The sequence below is a fragment of the Streptopelia decaocto genome (genome assembly GCF_964273445.1).
Source record: "Streptopelia decaocto genome assembly, chromosome: 4".
Lineage (NCBI taxonomy): Eukaryota > Metazoa > Chordata > Aves > Columbiformes > Columbidae > Streptopelia > Streptopelia decaocto.
In genome coordinates, this window is record NC_138658.1 from 76719847 (window position 1) to 76743100 (window position 23254).

Below are 23254 nucleotides of genomic sequence, written 5' to 3' on the forward strand. Positions count from 1 at the left end.
TGACAGAAATAATAAGGACTTATTTCTCTGTCTGGGATATTGGTTAGACATGGAAAAGTCTGACCAGTGACCGGCCTTATCCGTTGCAGTATTCAGGACATACTTACGCTCCTAAAGAACATAAGCTCCTTCCAGGAAAGGACTCACATATTCACTCTATCACTTGCATATTATTTTTTATCAAGATAAGTTTAAATCTCAAGACAGATTTAGTGTATGTATCCTTAAGAGAAGGGAGCTAAGAGTTAAGACACACATTTTTGTTGCTATAAACAGCTTCTCTGTTGTGTCTTCTTGGATGATGGAAGTTTGTGTAGGGAAGACATTATTTTTTTTGCTGGCCACCTTTTGCTTTTCCCTCTGCTTGTGACCGCTCTTGGAGAAGGTTTGAGCTTGGTGGATGCTTTTTCTGAACCAGTAATTAGAGCTTTTCTGTATTAAGCCATTCTGTGATTTTTGGGGGTAAGGTGCAGTGTTTCCACAAACAGCCTCCCAGGAGAAACGGGCAATTTCCTAACCTTGAATCATCTTTCGTCTTTGATATTTTGTGTAAAATCTGTAAAAACTGATGAATGTAGTTTTCTGAACTCTTGATTCCCCAATAAAATGGGAATAGAGGAGCAAAAGAAAGCGCTGGCACCTAATGCTAAAATATGGTCCAGTTTGGGCCTTGACCATCTTTCTTTGAGATGTGTCGACTCTCAACGTCACTTGGTCTCCTTCAGGACGGGGAATGAACGTGCCAGCGGCTGAGGGCGATGCCAGAACCTGCGAGTGGATCTAAATCTCATTTGGTAAGAGGAATCCTGAGCAGCTCTGGAAGTTTGGAGAGGTTGGAGAAGAGCGATCGGCAGCTCTTTCCACAGGGGGACGTCAGGCCTGGAGCACAGGGCTCAGGGTATGTCAACCAGGGAGCCCATTTCAGAGCAACACCCCCAGAAACAAGGCGGGAAATGGAAAATTTATCATTTATTTCATGTGTGTAGTGACACAGGGTTGTGAACTTCAGGCTGGTAGAACTGGCCTTGGCACGAGCACCCAACAGAGCACATATTTTGCCAATAATATATAATTTCTTTGCAGTTTGTTCGTATCGGATGCTAAGCCGCATTTGGCATCTTCATAGACTCTCCACTTCCAATGAGTAGATGCTAATGAATGCAAGAATATATAAGATATTAATATATTTTATATTAAAGATATATAAAATACCAGGACCGTAAAAACGGTCGTGGATTGGACCCCAACCCGCTCGCTCTGCGGAGTGAAGGGATCGCCGCGGTTCCATATGTCCCATGTGCCGAACGTTTTGGAGGACAATAGTCATTCATTAATTGCCGCTTTCAGGTTGGCGTAACTGCTGGCGCTTCCAAGGAAACAACAAAATACTCTTTGATGTTGGCATGAAAGGGAGAAAAGTAGTTTCCCCGCCGCCGATCCCATGGATGCGAGCGGGTAATGAGCTGGGGACGCGCGTCTTGTTTACGGGAGGCTTGTGAGAGCCGAGCTCGCACCGACTGATGCGATTACATTAAACCCACGGGGCTTTAGATCAGCCACCGGCACACTATGTGTTATTTTAGACCAAATATTCTGTATTTCCAAAACGTCCTCCGGCGCTAATATTAGAAAAAGCTGCCAAAACAACCGAGCTGGTGCAGGAATGTTGGAGCGACGTTACTCATCTGGATGATGGGGAACCTGCCAGGAGGCTTTTGAAAAGATTCAGCTGAGGGATTTGTTTGGCTTCAAATATTTGGGAGCCCTTACTGGGCGATCTGATGCTTTCTGGAGGTTGGATAAGCAGATTTAACCCCACCGAAGCCGCTCTTTGTGTCCTGACCTCTTCCTCTTTAGCTTGGACTAATTGATGAATCTTTCTCCCTGTATAGTTCTGCCCTATGGGTCTTTAAATTTCAATAAATATATTACATAGACTATATATGTATATATATATACACACATATACATACACACTATGGTGTATGTATATATATACAATATATATATATTCTTGAAATTATTATATATTTAGTTCTTTAAAGTATGATATGTGTACATAAACTTCGCTTCAACTGCAGAACACTTCTTAATATTTCTATATATATGAATAACTGTTCTGGGAGTAACCTGATGATTCTGACAGGCTGGTAGCAAAGATCAGTGCTCTTGTGAGCCCTTGAACACACGAAAAGTGTTTATTCTTCTATTTTCTCACAATGTGAAGCAGATCTTTATTTAGCCATGCAAGTGTTTGAATGGCTAGTGATGGTCAGGTTCTAACTTTAACTGCGCTGAGGATTGATTTTGGTATTTTTAAGAGAACACAACCGGTTGTGAAAACCCTGTCTGAATGTGGGTGTAACAAAGCAGCACGGGTCAGTGGTTCGGTGTTCTGACACTCTGAGATCTATATTTAATATCACGGAATCATTTTGGTTGGAAAAGCCCCTCAAGATCATTGAGTCCAATGTTAACCCAACCCTGGCACTGCCCCATGTGCCTGAGAACCTCATCTCCGCGACGGAATCATTTGAAAGATGAAAATGTCATGGTATTTCAGATAAGTTATCTCAACCTAAACGTTTCCAAGCGGTGTCGTCGCATTGTCTTGTGCGCCGGTCAATGCGGGATGCGCCGGAGCTGCTCTTCGTTATGGGGCAAAACCTGCTGCATTGTAACGTACCCATTTCTTAGTGGGTACCAAGTTCCTTGTAGTGATGTTTAATATGCACAGGTTTCTGCCATACTTAGTGATACCTCCCCAGCACATGTACTGGGAGAGGACACGGGAGCAAAGTTGGGTCTTCAATCCAAGCGGTTTCCTTGTAGCCATCACTTGGAGACACCAATCTGAGAGCTGGCGTGGGGTGACACCAATGTCTTAGGTGGACATTCCACGTTGCACGCGAATATATCCATTAATAAATCCACATTGCACTTGAATAAATCCATTAATATATCTATTTTGTCTTTAATGACTCATTAATCTCCAAGATCTATCAGATCTCTGGTATCACGCTGAAGACTCACAAGTTTTTTATGTTGTCTTCTATAGACGAGGGGAAGTTGTTTTGTATTTTCTTTTCTGTTTCTTCCTCTGTATCACTTTTGTAGTTAGATACAAGAGAACAGGGCTGGGCAACCAGCAAAACAAGTGTCTGTATATCCTATTTTTTATATCATATGGGTAAGAGGACCCATCATGGGGCTTGCATGAAAAGGTATAATTCTATGGTGTAAATTCATTGCCTTCGATAAAATAATTGAGTTTCAAACCATTGTTTTTACTTGCAGAGCCGTCTGAAGGAAGCCGTGCAGCTCTTGGAGGATTACAAACATGGGACTTTGCCCCCCGGAGTCACCAACAAGGAGGTAAGAGGCAAAACCAGCTTTGGTTAAATTTCTGCATCGTCCTGCAGTCTAAAGGAGGGAGGTTGAGGTGACATTTTAGTCTTTCTTTGGTATCTCTATGGGTAAAATCAGGTCCCGGCTCTGTTCAGTTGGTCGTTGACTTCTGCAATGTTGCTTCTGGTCCCTTGCGACTCAACTGCCGGGGTGTTAACGTGAATTTGGGTTGTTCTGAAGTTCCCATGTTATAAGTGTTGCTGAGCAGAAGTGATAACGAGGAGCTTGCAATACAAACATGCACATTTTATTTAATATAAGTAGAAAGTTTGCGGTTGCTGACTTGCAAAGTTATTGACGACCTTTGGCCAATGCTGTTTCTTCCCTTTCCATTGTGAAATGTGCTTGTGCAATTAAAATAATAAGTAATTTTATATTTTAGCTGCAGGAAACCTTTCTGTCTGTCCTTCCTCGTACCAGCAGCTGTGATGCATCAACCCCCTCTCCTACGGTCTTCCTTTTAGTTCTAATAATGGCCATTTTTCCACTGAAATCGATGCTATTTGGGGTGTGTATAACCCCTCGTATGTCCTTGTGTTGCAGTTGGTACCATCAGTAATGGCACTTTTTGTTGGGTGATGCTCCTGCTCTTGGGACGGAAGGTGAGGGAGCTTGTGGAAACCCCATTGATGGGAAGGTCTTAGTGGCATTTAGGCTGAGAAAAGGGTCATTTTTGGTCAAGTTGCTGTGCTTTGGGCTGGGCTGGGTGATCTCCGAGCCCCCGTCAGTCCTGTTTTCTAGACTTTTCTCTGCGATTTGTCTATATGAACGCAGAAAACTTGTGAAAGCAGACATGAGTAGGGCTGCTCTTTGAGGGGCTAAGCTGCTTTTTCAGCCTTTTACCTCCAAATCAGTCACACGAAGCAAAAATCAGCATCTTTATCCCCGGTGGATTTTATCCTCAACTCTGCTCCTTATCTGTCCCTGTATGGACACTCGACCACAACACCGACACAGGTTTTTTGTGGTGCGTGTTTGTGCACCTAGCACAAACCCCTTCAGCCCTATGTAATTAAATGTAATATAAAAACCAGCATTAATTGATAGGCAGATGTGTTTTAGGAGTTATAAGAAGCAGCTGTGCTAAATGTCCTCCCAACTAAAAGGTGATGGAAGTGGTAGTGTGCTCGTCTCCCACACCCTGTAGAGTCAAATAACTCCTGTATTTCCTTTTTCCTGTTCACCTGCAATAGTTTATCCTCCTGTCACTGTATTATTCTTTCAACCTTAATCTAATGCGAATTAAAAAGCAACCGGGGTTGAGGGAAGGAGAAAAGCAAAGCATGATGCAGCAGCAAATGACTCAGTTCCCATCTGCCTTCGGGCAGATGAAACACAAGTGATCCGCCGTGGCAAACCACGCAGGCTTTTGACCCACATTTGGGGTTTTATGTAGTGACAAACCTTGGAAACACCCAGAGCTGGCTCAGAATTGCGTTGCGAGAGCGCAAACCCAAGTAGCGTGTCTTTCTCGTTCCCCTCAGTCATGACGGCACATGCAGGAGGGGAAGCTTGTTCTGGACCTTGCAGGGCTTTAAATATAAATAGAGGTCTAAAGAAAGGTATGGGGTGGAGGAGGAGAGAAAAAATGATGCCAAAAATGCCTTTCCCAGAGAAATGTTGGTACACTGGTGGAAAAAATACTATTTTTTGGTAGCAAAATCTTGACGCGCTTCACTTTGATCATGGCGTTGGTTATTTTGGAGGGGTTGATGTAGTTTTGCTGGCTGTAGGAAAAAGTAGCTCTCCCAGGAGGAGGCTGGGGTGGAATTGCAGCATGTGCTCGTTGTTTAACTGTGCTTTGCTGCATTAATTAAACCAAACCGAAGGACAGGGAGAGGTGAGTAAGTGCTGGGTAGATCCCACCAAGGCTGTGGTGCTGGAATGTTCACCCAGGGAACTGCGACCCCTCTGCAAAGGGTGAAGATAGAATCGTAAATTATCCATTCTGTGATTCTACCTGTATGAAAATGGGCTTTCGTTACATGCCAGATGTATACAGCTGTGTCCCATTAATTACTGGTGCGTTTGCAGAACACATCATGTGCTGGTTGGTTGCGTCAGGGGAGGGGAAACATCTCGCTTGCCTAAAAACCACCTCAAATTTTCTATTAGTGAATGAAAGATGCTTGGGCAACACATTTTTGCTTTCCTCAAGCTACGTTTACCATTTCAATGGCTTCTAGATGGGCTCTGCTTACGAGGCATTAACAATTAGCAGTTGTCCTAGTGCTAGTTCAGGAAAGGGCCTGGATGGTGAGGTGCCCACTTGATGTTGGAATAAGAGACTGAGCCCTCTGATGTTTTACGTGGCCGATAACTGAGTGTCGCACACACCTCTCGATGCACTGATGGCAGAAGACCAGCAGATGAGAGGTAATTTCATTTTTTGATTGATTTTTATTGTTTCAACCCCTCTCGTGTTCTCTGTGACCAACAATGTATGCTGGAGGAGGGACTTGTCTCATCTGTTGTTGTAACATAATTGTATCCAAGAGAGACTAATCCATTATTATTACTCATCAGAAAGGCTGGGGAGAACTTTGTGATGCTGAAGAGAGAAGCGCTCAACTTGGTCTTCTTTGTTGAAGAACTGATTCAGGTTGGATTGGTAGAGCCTCTTAGAGATAGAATCATTGAATAGAATCATTTTGGTTGGAAGACACCCTCAAGATCATGGAGTCCAACCATTCCCCCACCCCTGTCCCTGCCCCATGTCCCTGAGAACCTCATGTCCATCTGTCCAACCCTCCAGGGATGGTGACTCCAGCACTGCCCTGGGCAGCCTGTTCCAATGCCCAACAGCCCTTTGGGGAAGAAATTGTTCCCCACATCCAACCTCAACCTCCCGTGGTGCAACTTGAGGCCGTTTCCCCTGCTCCTGGCGCTCGTTCCTTGGGAGAAGAGCCAGGCTCTTCTCGGTGTCAACCAGTGGTAGGACAAGGGGCAGTGGGTTCAAACTGGAACACAAGACGTTCCACTTAAATTTGAGGTGAAACTTCTTCATGGTGAGGGTGGCAGAGCCTGGCCCAGGCTGCCCAGGGGGGTTGTGGAGTCTCCTTCTCTGCAGACATTCCAACCCGCCTGGACACCTTCCTGTGTAACCTCATCTGGGTGTTCCTGCTCCATGGGGGGATTGCACTGGATGAGCTTTCCAGGGCCCTTCAACCCCTGACACTCTGGGGTTCTGTGAAGAGACCAACCAAGACGCAATTGCTGCCCTTGTAACCTGGACTGCGTAGAAGAGATTCCGGGATGGTCTTCTAGGCTTTATAATCAGAATTAAAATCATGATCACCTTAGAAACCTTTAAAAATAGCAGCTTGGACAGAGTTTTAATGCATCGGCTTTCTAAGAACCCAACACCCCCCCCCAAATATCGTCTTTGAGATCAAGAAGACAAGTTGTTTTGACAGAGTTGTGTCACTAAGCTCCTGACTGATCCACTTTTGTGGTGCGGCGTGTTTGACAGTGTTCAAATCCCTTTTTTCTTCTCCTCATTCAGAAATCCGTGGTTCTCATGAGGGATGGCAGGCAGTAGCTGAAAGCATCACAACAGCTCAGCACAATCTATATCGCTCACTGAAATGGTTTCACCACATGAAAAATGGAAAATATAAAAGCCTAGAGCTATGAAACGTCAAGTATCTCCTCCACACTTATCTTCTTGACAGGGTTCTTGCAGAACGACTCTTTCTCTTCTGCATTTTCAGAGCAGATTTTTCAAAATGAGCTGAAATGGAACAATGATGGACTATGTAAAGAAGAAAAAAAACCCTAAAGAGGCATAATCTTCTAAAGAAAAAAATCTCCGAAGAGCCATAATCGTACTTTGTTCCAGTTCCCCATGACCATTTCCAAGCTCATTTCCAGAATGAATGCGGCTTGGCCCAGTTATGAGATGGTTCTTGGGCACCAGTGCTGCCAACACCTACATCTCTTCCACTTTCAGGTCTCTCACGCTCATCCAGCAGCTCCTTTCGAATTTCACCGCTCGGGAAAACGACAATTAACTCAAGGTGGTAAAAACCCATTTCTTGGGTGTCATTAGCAAAAATGAAGAATTGATCTCCCAGCTGTCAATAGCTGCTCGCCTGCTGATAGCTTTTGATTGAGGGAAACGAGAGGGGCTTTTCCTACATTAGAAAAATGTTTTAAAAACATGATTTTTGTCATGGGTGTATCAATTATGTGCTCGGCAAAGCAGAGAACAAATAGCTGCTTGATAAGGATTTATTCAGTGCTGTGTATTTGAGCAAGAAAACGTGTTCCAAACTCAACTTCTTCAGCTTCGCTTATTTACTCGAATTTTTCTTTGCATGTTTGAGAGGTGGACATGGTTTTCATTAGATATGAAGATGTCATTTTTATTAGATATTAAGTTGACTGGCTCAAATTCCACTTATTAAAACCCCACCAACCAAAACAATTCAGTATGGTGGAAATAACCTATACTGTAATTAAGCTCCCTCTCTGATTGCCTTTTAGAATTTCATTGTTTTTCTCAAGATAACAAGATATTCTTGGTAGTGTGACCATTCGGGGTGTATTTCTGGTGTCTTGGTTGTTAGGGTTAGATATTTTATAATAACGTGCTCAGAGAACAAATGCTCTGAAGGCTTTGGGGAGGTTTGGTCTCCTGGTGCGGGATTGGGGTGGTTGAACTCCAGAAGTGTTTGTTGGACTTAGTGCCATGATCTAGTCAATGGGCTGGAGCTGGACCAAGGGTTGGACTTGATGATCTCTGAGGTCTTTTCCAACCCAGTCGATTCTGTGATTCTGTGAAGAAACAACTGTTTCTTATAATGGTTTATACGTACAAAATTTTGCTGTGAAAACCTGAAGAGAAGGGGTGAGCTTAGTAAAGTTCCTGTTGCTTGGTTCTGTTGGGCGACCTTGTCCATCCATGTCCGTCCCTTGAGGGTAAGTGTGTTTGAAGCGCTCGTGTGTCGTCTGATGGTGCGTGTCCTCTTGTTTCCCCGGCCCAGAGGAAGCCAGAAACCAGCAGGAGCCTTAAAAAGGGAGAAAGAAGGAAATGTGTAGGATACATGTCGATGGTAGAAACTGGTTCAGTTGTCATTTACGTCTCGTCTTTTCCAGCTCCGTAGCTACTTGACCATTCCCTGTGCTGGGCACTGGGGAGGCCAAACCTTGAATCCTGTGTCGGTTTTGGGCCCTTCATGCCAAGAAAGGCCTTGAGGTGCTGGAGCGAGTGGAGAGAAGGGAACGGAGCTGGTGAGGGGCTGGAGCACAAGTGTGATGGGAGCGGCTGAGGGACCTGGGGGGTTCAGCTGGAGAACAGGAGCTGAGGGGAGACCTTCTGATCTCTGAACTGCCTGAAAGGAGCTTGGAGCCAGGGGGGTCGGGCTCTGCTCCCCAGGAACAAGCGCCAGGAGCAGAGGAAACGGCCTCAAGTTGTGCCAGGGGAGGTTGAGGTTGGATGTGGGGACCAATTTCTTCCCCAAAGGGCTGTGGGGCATTGGAACAGGCTGCCCAGGGCAGTGCTGGAGTCACCATCCCTGGAGGGTTGGACAGACGGACATGAGGTTCTCAGGGGCATGGGGCAGTGCCAGGGGTGGGTTATGGTTGGACTCCATGATCTTGAAGGGTCTCTTCCAACCAAAATAATGCTATGATTCTACTGTTGTATTATAGCCCTCCTAGGATGATTCCTTCCTCTTGTTCATATGCTCTTTGCGCTTCATGCCCCTCACTCAGTGCTCTCTCATTATACTTAAGCCACCTCTTTGCCTTCCATCCCTGACCGTTTTTACTGGTGGTTTCCACGGGCGGCTCGCGGGGTTGGCAGAATCCGGCCCTTCGCGCGCAGCTCCGGTGGTTGGTGCGACGCGCGCAGGTGAAAATGATCCACACGGGTGCACCGGGAGCCAATTTGCAGCAGAAGGTATAGACTGTAACGTATCCAATTCTAAACAGGGCAGGCAATTCCCCAAACTGCCTCCTGGAGGGAATCTCCGCTGGAGGAAAAAGGTTTCATTTGAGGGAATACTTGTATAAAAACAGGGGTGGCAACATATCAGCCTGATAAATAAGTGTGATGAGCCGGCTTGCTGAAAAACAGATGTTTTCTCGGGAGTGTTGACACCGAGGTTTAAGCTTAAACCCAACTGCAGGGTGTAACGATGTGGCTTTTGTCCTTTATCCTCAGGCTTCTTTCCCTAATTCTGCAGCGTTGTGCCCTGTGTGTGTGTGTGAGTCCCTTTCCCAACCTGCCCAACAGACCAGCACAGATTGGAGGAACAGACTGACGCTGGCATGTCAGCAGTGGTAAAAGTTAAAGAGAAGCGGTCTCAGACACAGAGAGATGGAAATCACTCCCGTTTTACAACACAGCTGCTTTTTTACTGGGATTTTTGTGCTCGGTGCTGCAGAAAAGCCCTTTGAAAGGCTGATGAACGTTGGATGCTGGTGTTCAGGCACCAAAGATCTGCCTTGGAAAGATTGTAGTAAGGTATTAGAGTTGGGGAGATTTAATTAGGAACTTCAAATTGCTCTTATCTTCCAGCTTTTCCCCAAAATGGCTTATATTTTTATATTCTTAGCTAGGATTCCCTGCAATAATTCTCTGCTTGAACTACACGGGCTTGCATGCCCAGCAAAACGGGTCCTTTCTGTTGTGCGCTGAATCATTTTTGCCTTTGAAACTGGGGTAGAAATCGCTGCTATCAGCCTAATATAATTTGCTTATCAGCTTAGTAATGCTGCAGATATTGAGGAGCTGCAGCCTAGGCTGATATTTGGATTGCTATTCAATATTTGGAGCGATATCAGGCTGATGAGCAAGTTAGGACCAGGGTCCTGCTTTGCCCCATTTGTAGATTCCCACCACTCTGTCCTAAAAACTTCGTGTCTACATGAGAAGTAGAATTCACTGTGAGAAATACAGTGATGAAGGGTCATTGTCCTCATCTTCCTCCCCTCTGTCCTTCGGTCCTGATCTCTGGCTCGTACCCCGGCTTCTCCCCATGGTCCTGCCAGCAGAGAGAGGTAAAGAGCCACCAAACAGCAGGAGCGTCTGAGCAAGGACTCTCACCAGTGAGTGATGCTTTTTTCTATGCAAGCTTTTTATTTTTTAATGCCAATAAGAGGTTTAAAAACCCGGATCATTAACTAAATGCCTCGTACATACGCGGCCGTTAGTCTGGCGGTGATGCCTCCGTCCTTAAATGTGCGCCCACAATAAAGACGGTACCCATTAAATTTCTCAGTCCTTGAACTTTGGGTGTGAACTGGTGCAAATTTGTTCCGTGCCCGGATTATTGGAAGGGAAAGTGTGATGCCATGGCAGCGTGAGCAGCTCGGCGCTGCCGCGGCTCTGCCTCCTCTCCTCCCGGCCATGTGTTCCCACCTCCTTGCTGGCACAGCTGGTTCAGAGAGCTGATCTTAATATAATACAAACTACAGCTCCCTTCCCCCACTCCCCAAACGCTTTGGTTTTGTTGGACTTGAGCAGCTCTCTGTATTATTTTTTGGCCGCTCTCTGTTGCCTGGAATGAGCGAACACCTGAGATGGGGAGGGATGGTGGGACCATAAATATCAACCAGCTCAAGCCGCTGCAGATAAGCCGGTGACAGAGGTAGGAAATGAATCCAAGTCTCTTAAGACCAAGACTAAACACCTCGAGCTGTGGATCACTTGCTGACTGAAATCCTCGCAGCCCTGAGACACCAGGTATTTAGATTTTTGATCCATCTGGATCTTTGCTATAGGATCAGAGGCTGATTCAGGTTGGAGGAGACCTCAGGAGGTCATTTAGTCCAACATAGGTCCCTTGATTTATCTGTCTGTTCATTTAACTGCATGTTGACTTACAGCCGCGTGTATAGAAATCAAGATAGCAATGAGATGTCTCCATTACCCCATTTCATACCCTTAGAAACTCCACCCTGAAAGCTTCCCCTGGTTTGCACAAGGAGGAAAAGTAAAAATAATAAGAAAAAATAAATAGAACAATTAAAAATAAATGGAAATGGAAGTGTAGTGAGAGGGTAAAAGAGAAAATGCAGCTTTTTGAGCTTGTCCCTTGGAGACAGACACTCGCTGTTCTCCAGGCAGCCCCTTCCCGCGCGTTGGCGGAGCACGAACCGCCGCGTGTCACTTGTGACTTCTCACTCCTCAGCCTTTCCAAATGCGGGTTTTTTGGCAACTCGCTGTTTTGAAACTGTTTCATTTCTTCCCCATTAGTATCAGTGAAGTGCAAAGAGGCTCACCGGCTTAATGGGCATATATTTATTACTGTGTTCTGCCTTCAATCATGTTAGCAGCGGGAAGAGCCACTCACGCTGTCCCAGACACAGCAGAGAACAATGAATCTATCAGAGTCTAAACAGCATCCCTTTTGGAGAATAATAGCTTTTCTTAACAGTGTTGATGAAGAGCGAAGAGGTCCATTTGCAGTAAACTGTATTGTTTTTTTCCCCCCTCTGGTCTCTTGCAGGATAGGATAAAATGTAGATAAAACGTAGATCTATCGCTTGTCCTGCTGCTTCTTTTTCCTGGCCAGAAAGTGGCCTGTTTGCTGCTCCAAGGGCTGAGCTTGGACCTTCTCTCTTCTGTAATCCTTGTGACGCTAAGATGGGTCAAACATTTTAGGCATCGTTTCCAGACTATCAGATGAAAAAAGGCACCCAGGGAGCTTGGGCAGCAGGTTAACGCACCTTAAATAAACCACACTAAATGCTACTTTGGTTGTTCCTACTCTGTTACAAACCCACTTCGCTTCATCTCATCATTTGAGGATTAAGAGAGTTCATCTGAATTCATGCCTAGATTACAAATCAGATTAGATTCGCAAGCTCCGTGTGGCTAAAATAAGCTGAAACAGATCTGGTCTCGGGCAACCTAGTTGGATTAGCAAGGCTGGTTTCCAAAGCTGGACTTTAAGCCGTGTGATGGCATCTAAGTCCTTCTCCAGCCCTGGTGCAAGTCATGGTTTTCTGAGAGTGCTTCTTACTCTGCTCAAGTTTTTCCAGTAGAATGCTGGGAAGATTAATGAACGTTTATTGGGTGCTGTGAAGCTGCAAAGTGTTATTTAAGTGCTATGTATTTTTATGAGTTGGGACTTGATTCCATTTCCACCTCCACTTGGGGGTGTGTCTGTGTAAATCTGTGTATTGCTCTAGAATTGGTTGTGGTTTCCAGTATCTTGGGCTATCTCAGCCCATGCTCCGCTACATCTGGATTTCTTTGAAGGTTTTATGGTCCTGCAGATGGGCAGCTGACACTGTGATCAACGATGCTTAAGATGGGGCAGGAGTTTTCCATTGGCATCCGAGAGGGGCGGTGGCTTCTGGTGCTTCTTTGACTTATTTCAGTGCCAGGCACAGGGCAGAAAATGTATAGATATCCTTTGTGATTTATCCCATGCATTGAGTCATTTGAGCTTTATCTCCTTCAAGCTCAAACCTTTTTAATGTAAAGATTATTAGGAGCAGGGCTAAAAAAGGTACATGGGCGAGATTTCCTACTGAGGAGTAAGTGTAGGCTGTGGTTTGTGTTAGAATCATGGAATCATTTTGGTTGGAAAGCCCCTCAAGACCATCAAATCCAACTATAACCCACCCTGACGCTGTCCCATGGCCCTGAGAACCTCATCTCTGTGTATTTTAAACCCCTCCAGGGATGGTGACTCCACCACTGCCCTGGGCAGCCTGTGCCAATGTTATCCTGTTTTGCATGTCCATTAGTAAAGCCAGACATCAGGTTTAACATCTATTAGCAGGTAGATTTAGGCACATCAGCCAGGCTTACCGACGTTCAGGTGACATTAAACGTGCGACCAAAAGTGGATTCCACCGCTGTAAATCTGTAAGTCTTGCTCAATGCATTCAGCTTGTGGTGTGCGTTTGTCTCTGTGCTAAATATCACTTTTCAAGAAGTGGGATTTTGGGCCGTAAGCTGGAGAGAAGTGGGAGAAAGCCACGCGCAGCATGAGTGATCGCACTCCTGGGGGAGAGCGAAGCAGAACACGTTGTAGCTCTGTCGGGTTGCACCCAACTGCCTCGTGTTTGGCTCGGGTGTTGAGTTTTAGTGAAATACTAACAATACATTTCTTATGTCTTTCCGTGTCACCTGCTGAGAGGTTCTGGGGATGCTGCCTGGAGTGGACTGACCACTGTAAATGCATTTGATCACTAGGAAAGCAGTATGGAAAAATGCGGTGCTGGAAGAGAGGGTGATGTGTTGGGGAGCGTGGGCACTTGGGAGATCTTATTAATGTTTTGGAGATCTTATTCATGCTTATAAATATCTCCAGGGTGGGTGTCAAGAGGATGGACCAGACTCTGTTCAGTGGTGCCCAATGACAGGGTGAAGGGCAACGGGCACAGACTGAAACACAGGAGGCTCCATCTGAACATGAGGAGAAACTTCTTCACTTTGAGGTGCCAGAGCCTGGCCCAGGCTGCCCAGAGAGGCTGTGGAGTCTCCTTCTCTGAGACATTCAAACCCACCTGGACACGACCCTGTGTGATCTGCTCTGGTGACCCTGCGTGAGCAGGTGGGTTGGACCGGATGATCTCCAGAGGTCCCTTCAGCCCCAACCAGGCTGGGATTCTGTGATCTTCATCCATAACCATGTAAACTTAAAAACAATTTAAAAAATCTTGGAAGCACAGTGAAATATTATCAAGGAGAACCTCTTGTGTGGGATGGACCTCCTATTTCAGCAAGTGGTTCTTCAGTGGTGAGGCCATGGATGGACATTCTTCTCCAGCTGCATTGCTGTAGACTCTACCTTCTCCCTTGGACTGTGAGGAGCGGTTTCAAATGGAAATGTCCCGACAAAAGGGATTGTGCAGGTTTTCTAGTCTGCTTAACCTTATAATGAAGACTAATATGAGCCAAACCTGCTGACGAGGTGTGCTGGAGCTGCTGAGCGCTTCTGGTTCCCGCTGGTGGCCCTGGGGAAGGACCAGATCTGCTCAGCTCCATCTGTGGAAGATCTGTTTGGAACAGGCGTAGTGCTTAAATCTGGGATTCCTGAATGTCCTGACATAAAATCTTCAACTCTCATCAAATTCCAACTGGAATCCAAAGAAGCCATATTTTTGCAAGCTGAGTTGAGGTTGGAATGACCTGCAGGTGCTTGATGCTTTGGGATGTTTTGACATCTTGAGCCAAACCCAATTTGAGCCAGAACTAATCATGTAGGTCCCATCTTAAAGTCGACGGAGAGAAGCAAACACAGCTGGAGTGCAGGTTGGGAATATTCCATGAGTTAAATTCCCCATTTGCTGCCCACTGGTATAAAAGAAATCCAGACAATTTGCTGCAGGAGGTATTTATTATGGGATTATTATGGGATGAGTCCCACCTCCGGTGTCTTTCTCTGGCCATTTGACTCCCAGTTAAGGGATCTAAAATGAAATTAAACCTTGTTCAGAGTCACCGCTATCACTTGACACCGATGCGATGCCAGATCCCTGTTGCTGGGCTCAAGTGTCATGCAGCGAATTTTCCAAGCACAAAAAGTTATGCTTTTTGAGCAAGGTTTTATATATATATATATATTTTTTTTTTCCCTCTGACTTTGTGTCATTTAAACAACTGGGATTATTGGAAAGCACGTCTGGATTTGGAGGGTCTCCCTCCAAAAGGCCACGCACATAGAATCATAGGGTGGTTTGGGTTGGAAGGGACCTTAAAGATCATCCAGTCCAACCGCTGCCGTGGGCAGGGACACCTTCCACTGGAGCAGGTTGCACAAATGAAGATCTCTTGGAAATCTGACATGCTAGAAGTTCAAGTTTGCTTTGGAGCGACGGGTAATGCTTGAATCTTCCTTGCCAGCCTTGGTTTTCAGGTAGTGTATGCTCAGAATTGTTCTGTCCCCAATGGCAATGTAAATTTGCGTCACTTCTTCCTCAGAACGAGCTTTGCTGCCTCGCACGTTCTGCTCCTGACACCCAATATTTGGAATTCGGTGTGGGACAGATAATCTGAGCTTTGCTTTAATAAAGCTTGTGACTCCCAGAGTGTGATACTACTGGAAATTGCCGCTGGGGTGCAAACTCCAGGCTGTTACCTTATTAAAAGCAAGATTTCGTGGGTGCAGGTGGGGTCTCATGGAAAGGTGGGAACCTTCCTGGTGGAGCAGAAGGGGATGAGCAGATTTGGAGATGGAGCTCTGTCTTCACTTGGCTGGACAAATTAAATAAATTAACTAAAAGTACTAATTCCTTTGAGGTTTTCCTCTTTGACCAGGAGAATTTTACAGACTGTTGTGCCTGAAAGGAGCTTGGAGCCAGGGGGGGTCGGGCTCTGCTCCCCAGGAACAAGCGCCAGGAGCAGAGGAAACGGCCTCAAGTTGCGCCAGGGGAGGTTGAGGTTGGATGTGGGGACCAATTTCTTCCCCAAAGGGCTGTGGGGCATTGGAACAGGCTGCCCAGGGCAGTGCTGGAGTCACCATCCCTGGAGGGTTGGACAGACGGACATGAGGTTCTGAGCTTTAGCGGTGGACTTGGCAGTGTTAGTGTAAGGACTTGATGATCCTAAAGGTCTTTTCCAACCAAAGCAATTCTATAAAATCTCATCCGTGAGTCCAGTGTCCTGAAATGCTGGTGCTGGGAGCACCTGCGAACGGTCCTGGAGTCCATTCCTCCATGGCCATGAAGGACATTTCTGTGGTCTCTCCTGGTAGAAGGTTGCGATGGCCACAGGCTGGAGAAACTTGTCCATCCTTGCATGCTTAGGTTACTGGGTGGAGAGTGGATATGGAGATATATATATATATAAATATATATATATATATATATATATATATATATATATACGTGGATATGGAAGGTGGAAGTGGTGGAGTCACCATCCCTGGAGGTGTTTAAAAGATGTATAGATGAGGTTCTTAGGGGCATGGTTTAGTGCTCAAGTTAGGTTATGGTTGGACTTGATGACCTTAAGGGTCTTTTCCAAGCAAAATGATTGTATGTGAACATTTCTCCAACCCTCCTGCCCTCTTGTCCTTCAAGCTTCTTTGGTGTAAACCCATTTATGAGCAGGTTTGGTTCTTGCACCCAAATTTAAATGGTGGCAAACCCCCTATTATGGAGCTTTGAGGCAATAATATACAGCAAAGCTGCTGCAAAGGATTAAATGTGTGAGATTAGATATTATTAACAATTTCTTCCCTGGAGGGTTGAACAGACAGAGATGAGGTTCTCAGGACATGTGCAGTGCCAGGGGTGGGGAATGGTTGGACTCCATGATCTTGAGGGTCTTTTCCAACCAAAATGAGTCTATGATTCTATGAAGATCATCTGTTCCAGGAGACCCACCCAGTATCGAGTAACTATATTTAGAGACCGTGGACCTAAATCAAACACAACTTGAGCACGAATCTGGAGTCATTCCACGTGCTCCGCTGAAGACGCTTTGGATTCACGCTCGTGTAAATGAGATCAAAATCCGGCTGTTCCTGGGGGGTGGCCGGACAAAGCGTGAATGAAATCCCGGCAGAAATAGAGCTGTGCTGTGCGAAACGAGCCCCCCGGCTGGCACGACGCGGCGGAGAACCGGAGCCACTGGAAAACGCTGCAGACAGAACATGAATTAGAGGAGGGAAAAAATAAGAAGTGAAAATGAGCTGGCAGAATCTTGAGGTGACTCATCAGGTGCATCTTGTAAAGTCTCTTCCCGAGAAGTAATGAAATCACGTGTTCTAACAATATTTGCACTGCAGCGGGAAGATGCATAAATATTGGGATCAATTAATGAAATTAGATAATTTGACCAAAAAAGCCATAGTGCTGGCTCAGAAACCATCCCTCTTCCTTTTTGCTTGCAGTTGGAGAGGAAAATCCCATGGGTTTGTTTTATATCTAAGACACACGAGACCTGGGCAGCCGTGGGGTTATTGGGACACTTTGGGACCTTCACCCCATGGAAGTTCTTGAGCTGCTGGGTCCCTCAGCTTCTGGTTTTCATCTGTAAAATGAGGAATCTTGATTTTTAGGGAGGTTTTTCTTCAGGAAAGAGCCCTGTGGGTTTGAGCATCAACCCGTGATATTTAGATATTCCAGTAATTTGTCTCATGCAGTGGAGTTCGCCGTGGAGCTTCAGTTCTGGAGTGAGAGCTGAATTTGGAGTGAAATCCAAATAGCTGGTATCATTGGGTCAATATACGCTGTTTATAATAGAATAATTACCGTATTCCAACAATATTTTAATGCATTTATATTTGGGGAAGGCGCTAAACCTCAGGTGAAGAAGAATTGCATAACGGGGCTTAATTTATACCATAATAATGAGAAAACCTGAAGCGCGGATGCTCGGGTCACAGAACATTTGCACGGCGCTCGGGTCGGCGTTGCGGTGGATAATCCTGAGCTCTCCAAGCAAAAAGATCTTCTCACCATCTCAGGGTTTATCGACAGCAAGAGCAGAACTCATCAGGTTATCGTACCCTTGGGTTGGCACCGGCACAGCTCTTGTTGGAATAATTTGTCTGGTTTCTGGCGTCCTCCATCCAAGAGGATGTTGACAAATTGGAAAGATATAAAAGAGCCACGAGGGTGGTTAAAAGATTGGCAAATGCGCCGTGCCAATGAAACAGCCAGTCTCCTGGCTCGGATTTATTTTATATATATTTATTTCTATGCTTGAAGCGGAGGTTAAAGGGTGATTTAGCAGCTCCGGGTACCTGCGTGAAGCACAAAAATAGGCGGCGCTGGAGATTGTCACACAGAGGTGACACAAACCGGTGCCTGGAAGTTGAAGCCAGACTTGAGTTCTTAATAGGAAAAGCAATTGATCTGTTGGGATATTTTAGAGGAACCCTGTTTTTTCATCCTTCTCTAGGATTAAGTACATCAAAATGTTTTGGTTGGGGTTTTTTTAGGTTATATATTATTATATGTTATTTTAGATTGTATATTATAATTTGCATTCGGGTGTAATTCACGGCTCTGGCTTTACTAAGCAGGGGTCAAACTGGGGGTTCCTGTAGCTGCCAGAGCATCTCTTGATGTTGAGCATCTTCTCTTGGACTCCACCTGCGCCTCACGTGTGACGTTTGGTCCTCGGTGCCCATCGATCTCCACTCTCTGCACCCGATTTGAGCCGAATTACGGGCAGTAAACAAAAATAGGCGCTCGTCAGGGTTTTAAATGAGATTTTTCCTCTTCACCGGCGTTTTTCGGAGCGTTTCCCTCGTGATAAGTGAAAAGCGGCGGTGGTTTATTCTGCACACAGGTTTTATGGGGATGCTGCTGGGGTTTCCCTGCGGGGTTTGCTCCATCTTTGTGCCCCCAAACCCCTCGATTTCCACAAGAAGCTCCTCCAAGGGGCGGCTGCGCTAAATTTACCTCGAGATCTGCGTGCGGCAGAGATACCGAGATAATTCTCGGGTTTAAAGCGTCAGGTCTGGCTCTTGTTATTCTTTCTTACTGCTTAATATAAACCAGAATATTTTCTCTGCCTTGCTGGCCTTAGTGGCCACGCAGATCGGAAGGAGCTCGGGATGTGCAAAGGATCTTTAAACACATTTAAACGCAGCAAATGAGCCTGTTTTAAATCAATCCCTCGCATTCGGTTACTACAGCAGCTAAAAGATGAATATTTGAGGTTCAGTATAAACCACACTGCTCATTTTTTTTAAATGCAATATTCTCTTATTTTTTTTCTAGCTGTGGGGAGCGCAGAAAATAAAGCAGGTAATCCTCTTTTCTTTTATATTTCATGATTGTTTTCAACTATTGCTGCTTTTTTCTCCCTTTTTGCTAAGCGATGCCGTCCTCTCCATTATTGCTTTTCCCAGTCGCTGTTCTGTCTTGCCACAGAAATGTAAATGCAGGGAACGCCGTTGCCACCAAAAACTCTGATTTCTTTCTTTCTTTGTTTTTTATATTTATATATTTTGATGGCTTCATGTTCTCCTCCCTGTCGACTCCAGAGATTTCTTGTCTCCAGTCTTTTGAAAACACTTTGACAGTTCTTCGGGAAGGCTCGTGACTTGGGGTTGGATCTTTCAGCCCCAGCCAGTTAATACCCCATCAACCTCCATTGTAAAAAATGGGTAAAAATGGGCCAAGTGAGCTTTGTTGGTGGTTTATTCGTAAAATAAATGTAGGATTTTGATGGAGGTTGGGCTGTCTGCAACCACCGGTGTTGGCTGAGAAGCCGCTGATACACATATATGTTGAATTCCCCAGCAAATCCGGTGGCATGTGAGGGGGTTTTATTCAGGTGACGTTTTATCCCTGCACCTTTTTTATCCCAATTCAGCCAGATCTTGAAGCATCATTTCAAGCCTGACGTGCCCTATGACTTGGTTCATTAATCTGCACCTCGATGGAGATGCTGAAAAGAGGCAGGGATGGAAAACAAGTCTTCCTTTTCCCTCTTAAATCTACATTTCCCCCCAGGGTTGAGGTGCAGCAGCGCGCGGCCTTTGGGGACATTGTTGTACCAAGGAAATGCCGCTTTTTATATTTCAGGTGAAATTATTTACTTCGAAATTATTAACTTACGCTATATTATTTAAGGAGAGGGGTAAGCGGCGGTAGGAGGAGGTTTTGGGGAGCAAACAGTTGCCTTTGGTCAAGCTGCAGAATCAAAGCGGGTGCGGAGACAACTGAATTCCTCCATATTCTCTGCTATAAAATGTGTTTTTAGAGCTTTTGCTGCATTTTGCCCATGGTTGTTGTGCCATCACGGTGTCTCTTTGACTGTTTTTCAGGCCATCATCCACCCCGACACAAACGAGACCATCTTCATGCCTTTCCGAATGTCAGGTACAGTTTGTCCCCATCGGACAGGCATTAATTTTACTGTGAATTTGTACAATTTCTGTGTGTGTGTGTGTCATGTGTTTCAACTGTATCTTGTAAACGTTTAGACCAAGATCACAAGGTCATTCAAATGCCAAAATCCCTTTGCAAATGCGGAGAATTAGGATCCTAAATGCCTATGATCTAGTGCTTAATATTTCCCGTTCCTTCAGATATTTTAACATGAACTCAAGCAAACGTCTTTTCGGGCATTTTTGAGGTATATCTGTCATTATAATGGGCACAACTCTGCTGGGGGTTGACCAGCAGCTCTCTTGAGGAGGCAAATGCAGCCTTAGGCCTTTCCCCAAAGACCTATTTAAATAAATAAGACCTTTCCCCTATTTTTGGAGGGGAATATCTTCACCTGAATACTAAGCACATTGGAAAAATGACAGCGTTGGTTCCCCAGTTCTTTGAAGAAGGATGATGTTGAGGGTGAAAAGCCAGGACCCATTCCTTCGCTCCCTTCTTACATATATATATGTATATGTATTTAATTTTCTTTCTCTCGGGTCTTTTCCCCTTTCCGACTGTAAATTGGATGCACGATGCTTAATTCAGTAATATTGGTAAAATGCTCTGAGACCTTCTAGTGGAAACCACAGAGATGAATTATAATTAGCACAAAAATTGGCAGACTTAGCAGGGGGAAAATGTGAAGCATTTGATTTCTGTGGCTCTCAGCAAGATTTGGGGTAAAGGCTTATCTCTAATATAGAGACCTTTAACTTACATCTGTGATTCAAATAGTCCCTTTCTCCTCCAAAATGCAAATATGCTTTCTTTGGCTTATACCTTATTCTTTTTTCTAATGACCTAGAAATAAATGAGCTCTTCTGGTGTTAAATCACTAGAGGAGAGGTTGATAAAGCAGATGGTGAAAGAAGGAGGTCCCAGTGCTGGTGGCATCGTCCTGTTCCTAAACTGGCCTGGGCTCTGCAGCTTCAGGTGGCTTGATGAGCATCTTCACCGTGTCATCCTGGTGGGACCAGGCCCAACAAGGGGCATGAAGAGCTGGAGAGTTTTCTCCAGGGAGGTTGTGGAAGGGTCTGATGAGCAACAGAACTGGCAGGAGGGAGGGAACAGATTGTGTGACTGAGCTGGGGAAGTGGGGACAAGAGCTCCCCCTGTTCCATGGCAGCGAGACACTGGGTCAGCTCAGTCACCGCTACCGGATCCAGCTCCTCCTGGACGGACCGAGCGGCTCCTGCTCTGAGCTGGCATCCAAGCAGTATTCATAGAATCATAGAATCGTTTTGGTTGGGAGAGACACTCAAGGTCATAAAATCCAACTGTTCCCCACCCCTGGCACTGCCCCATGTCCTGAGAACCTCATGTCCGTCTGTCCAACCCTCCAGGGATGGTGACTCCAGCACTGCCCTGGGCAGCCTGTTCCAATGCCCCACAGCCCTTTGGGGAAGAAATTGTTCCCACATCCAACCTCAACCTCCCCTGGCGCAACTTGAGGCCGTTTCCTCTGCTCCTGGCGCTTGTTCCTGGGGAGCAGAGCCCGACCCCCCTGGCTCCAAGCTCCTTTCAGGCAGTTCAGAGATCAGAAGGTCTCCCCTCAGCTCCTGTTCTCCAGCTGAACCCCCCAGGTCCCTCAGCCGCTCCCATCACACTTGTGCTCCAGCCCCTCACCAGCTCCGTTCCCTTCTCTCAACTCCCTTCTCTTGTGCTGATCTGGGTTTTTACTGGAGGCCCAGTCCAGCTCCACAACACGATGCCCTCTGAAGTTCTAACGCCACATACTGGCACAGACTGGCTTTACTGGAATAAACTTTAGAATCAATCATAGAATCATTTTGGTTGGAAAAGACCTTTAAGCTCATCAAGTCCAACCATTACCCCACCCCTGGCACCACCCCATGTCCCTTAGGACCTCATGTCCACATCTGTTCAACCCTCCAGGGACGGTGATTCCACCACTTTAGAGTCTTGGTGTTAAAAGTTTTAGGGAAAATCTTAGACCACAACCCAAGAAAAGCAAATAGAGGGTGGGAAGGAGATACTGAGCAAAAGTCAGGAGGTTGCTCTGATTGACACTTGGTGCATCAGGTGTAGGTCCACAGATGTCCCCGTGGTGGTCCAGAGCTGCTGGAAGTGAATGCAACCCCTCACACCAGCTGTGGCTTCTGCCCTAAACATGTACATGTCTTAGATGTGACTTTTTTTCCATCCCAAAACTGTGTATTAAAATGCCTGCATCTCTTTTATTTTTTAATAGGTTACATTCCGTTTGGAACACCCATCGTAAGTATTTATGTCCCTTCCCTGCTTTGTTTGCAAGTGCCAAGAAATCAAATTTCCCCTCATCTCCTCATGACACGTTCACAGGGGGGTCCCACCTTTCCCATCGCACCTTAGCAAGGGCTTCATCATGTCAAACCTGCCCCGTGGGTGTTGTGCTTAAGGTTATTTATCTTTTCAGCATCTATTTAACATCTATTTAACATTGTTCACCCAGCCCCCTGCAACATCTTCAGCTTTATCTTTCCCTTCTGGAAAGGGAAGACCGAGATGAGCTCATTGCCTGCAAAATGCAACTTCTGCAACTCTCCAGAATTCATCCTTGGACACTTTTTTCTTTGCATTTGCATGTTTTCTAAGTTGTTTCCTGAATGTGACAAGCTGGTGTCATGCGCTCTCGTCTCGATTAATTAAAGCAATGAGTGCTTTCTGTGGGGTTATTGCTAAGGGTGGTTTTAGTTTGTACTTGCTATTGCGAAATTTATAAGTGTTTGTGTGCTCTCGATAGCGAAAACCAGGAGGGAGATAATTCTGCTTCACTGGAACCTCAGCTCATCTTCAGCAACAATTAATTAACCTCGTTTTGTGAATGGGGAAACTGAGGCACAGAATGTTCCCCAAGATGGCCCAAAGTTGGTGCTAGAAGGTAGATGGTCCTCCGAGCCACTGGTCCTTGGCTCAGCGTGTTAAATCACTTGTATTAAAATGGTTGAAGGAGCAAAATCTGCTAAATTTAGTTTTCCTAAACCCAGTGGACCGTGGCACAAGGTCTTGCTCAAAGGCGACGATTTTTCCCCAAAGGGAG

At 45.6% G+C, this 23254-nt stretch overlaps 1 protein-coding gene across 3 annotated transcripts in view; it reads left to right on the forward strand.

Moving 5' to 3' along the window:
- Positions 1-23254, forward strand: part of SFXN5 (sideroflexin 5) — a 98077-nt gene that overhangs the window by 17070 nt on the left and 57753 nt on the right. For all 3 annotated transcript variants that reach the window (XM_082051910.1, XM_082051911.1, XM_082051912.1), the window contains exons 3-6: positions 3298-3375; positions 19054-19080; positions 20106-20160; positions 22427-22452. In XM_082051910.1, the coding sequence (XP_081908036.1) occupies positions 3298-3375; positions 19054-19080; positions 20106-20160; positions 22427-22452 (186 nt within the window). The remainder of the gene's footprint in view (positions 1-3297; positions 3376-19053; positions 19081-20105; positions 20161-22426; positions 22453-23254) is intronic.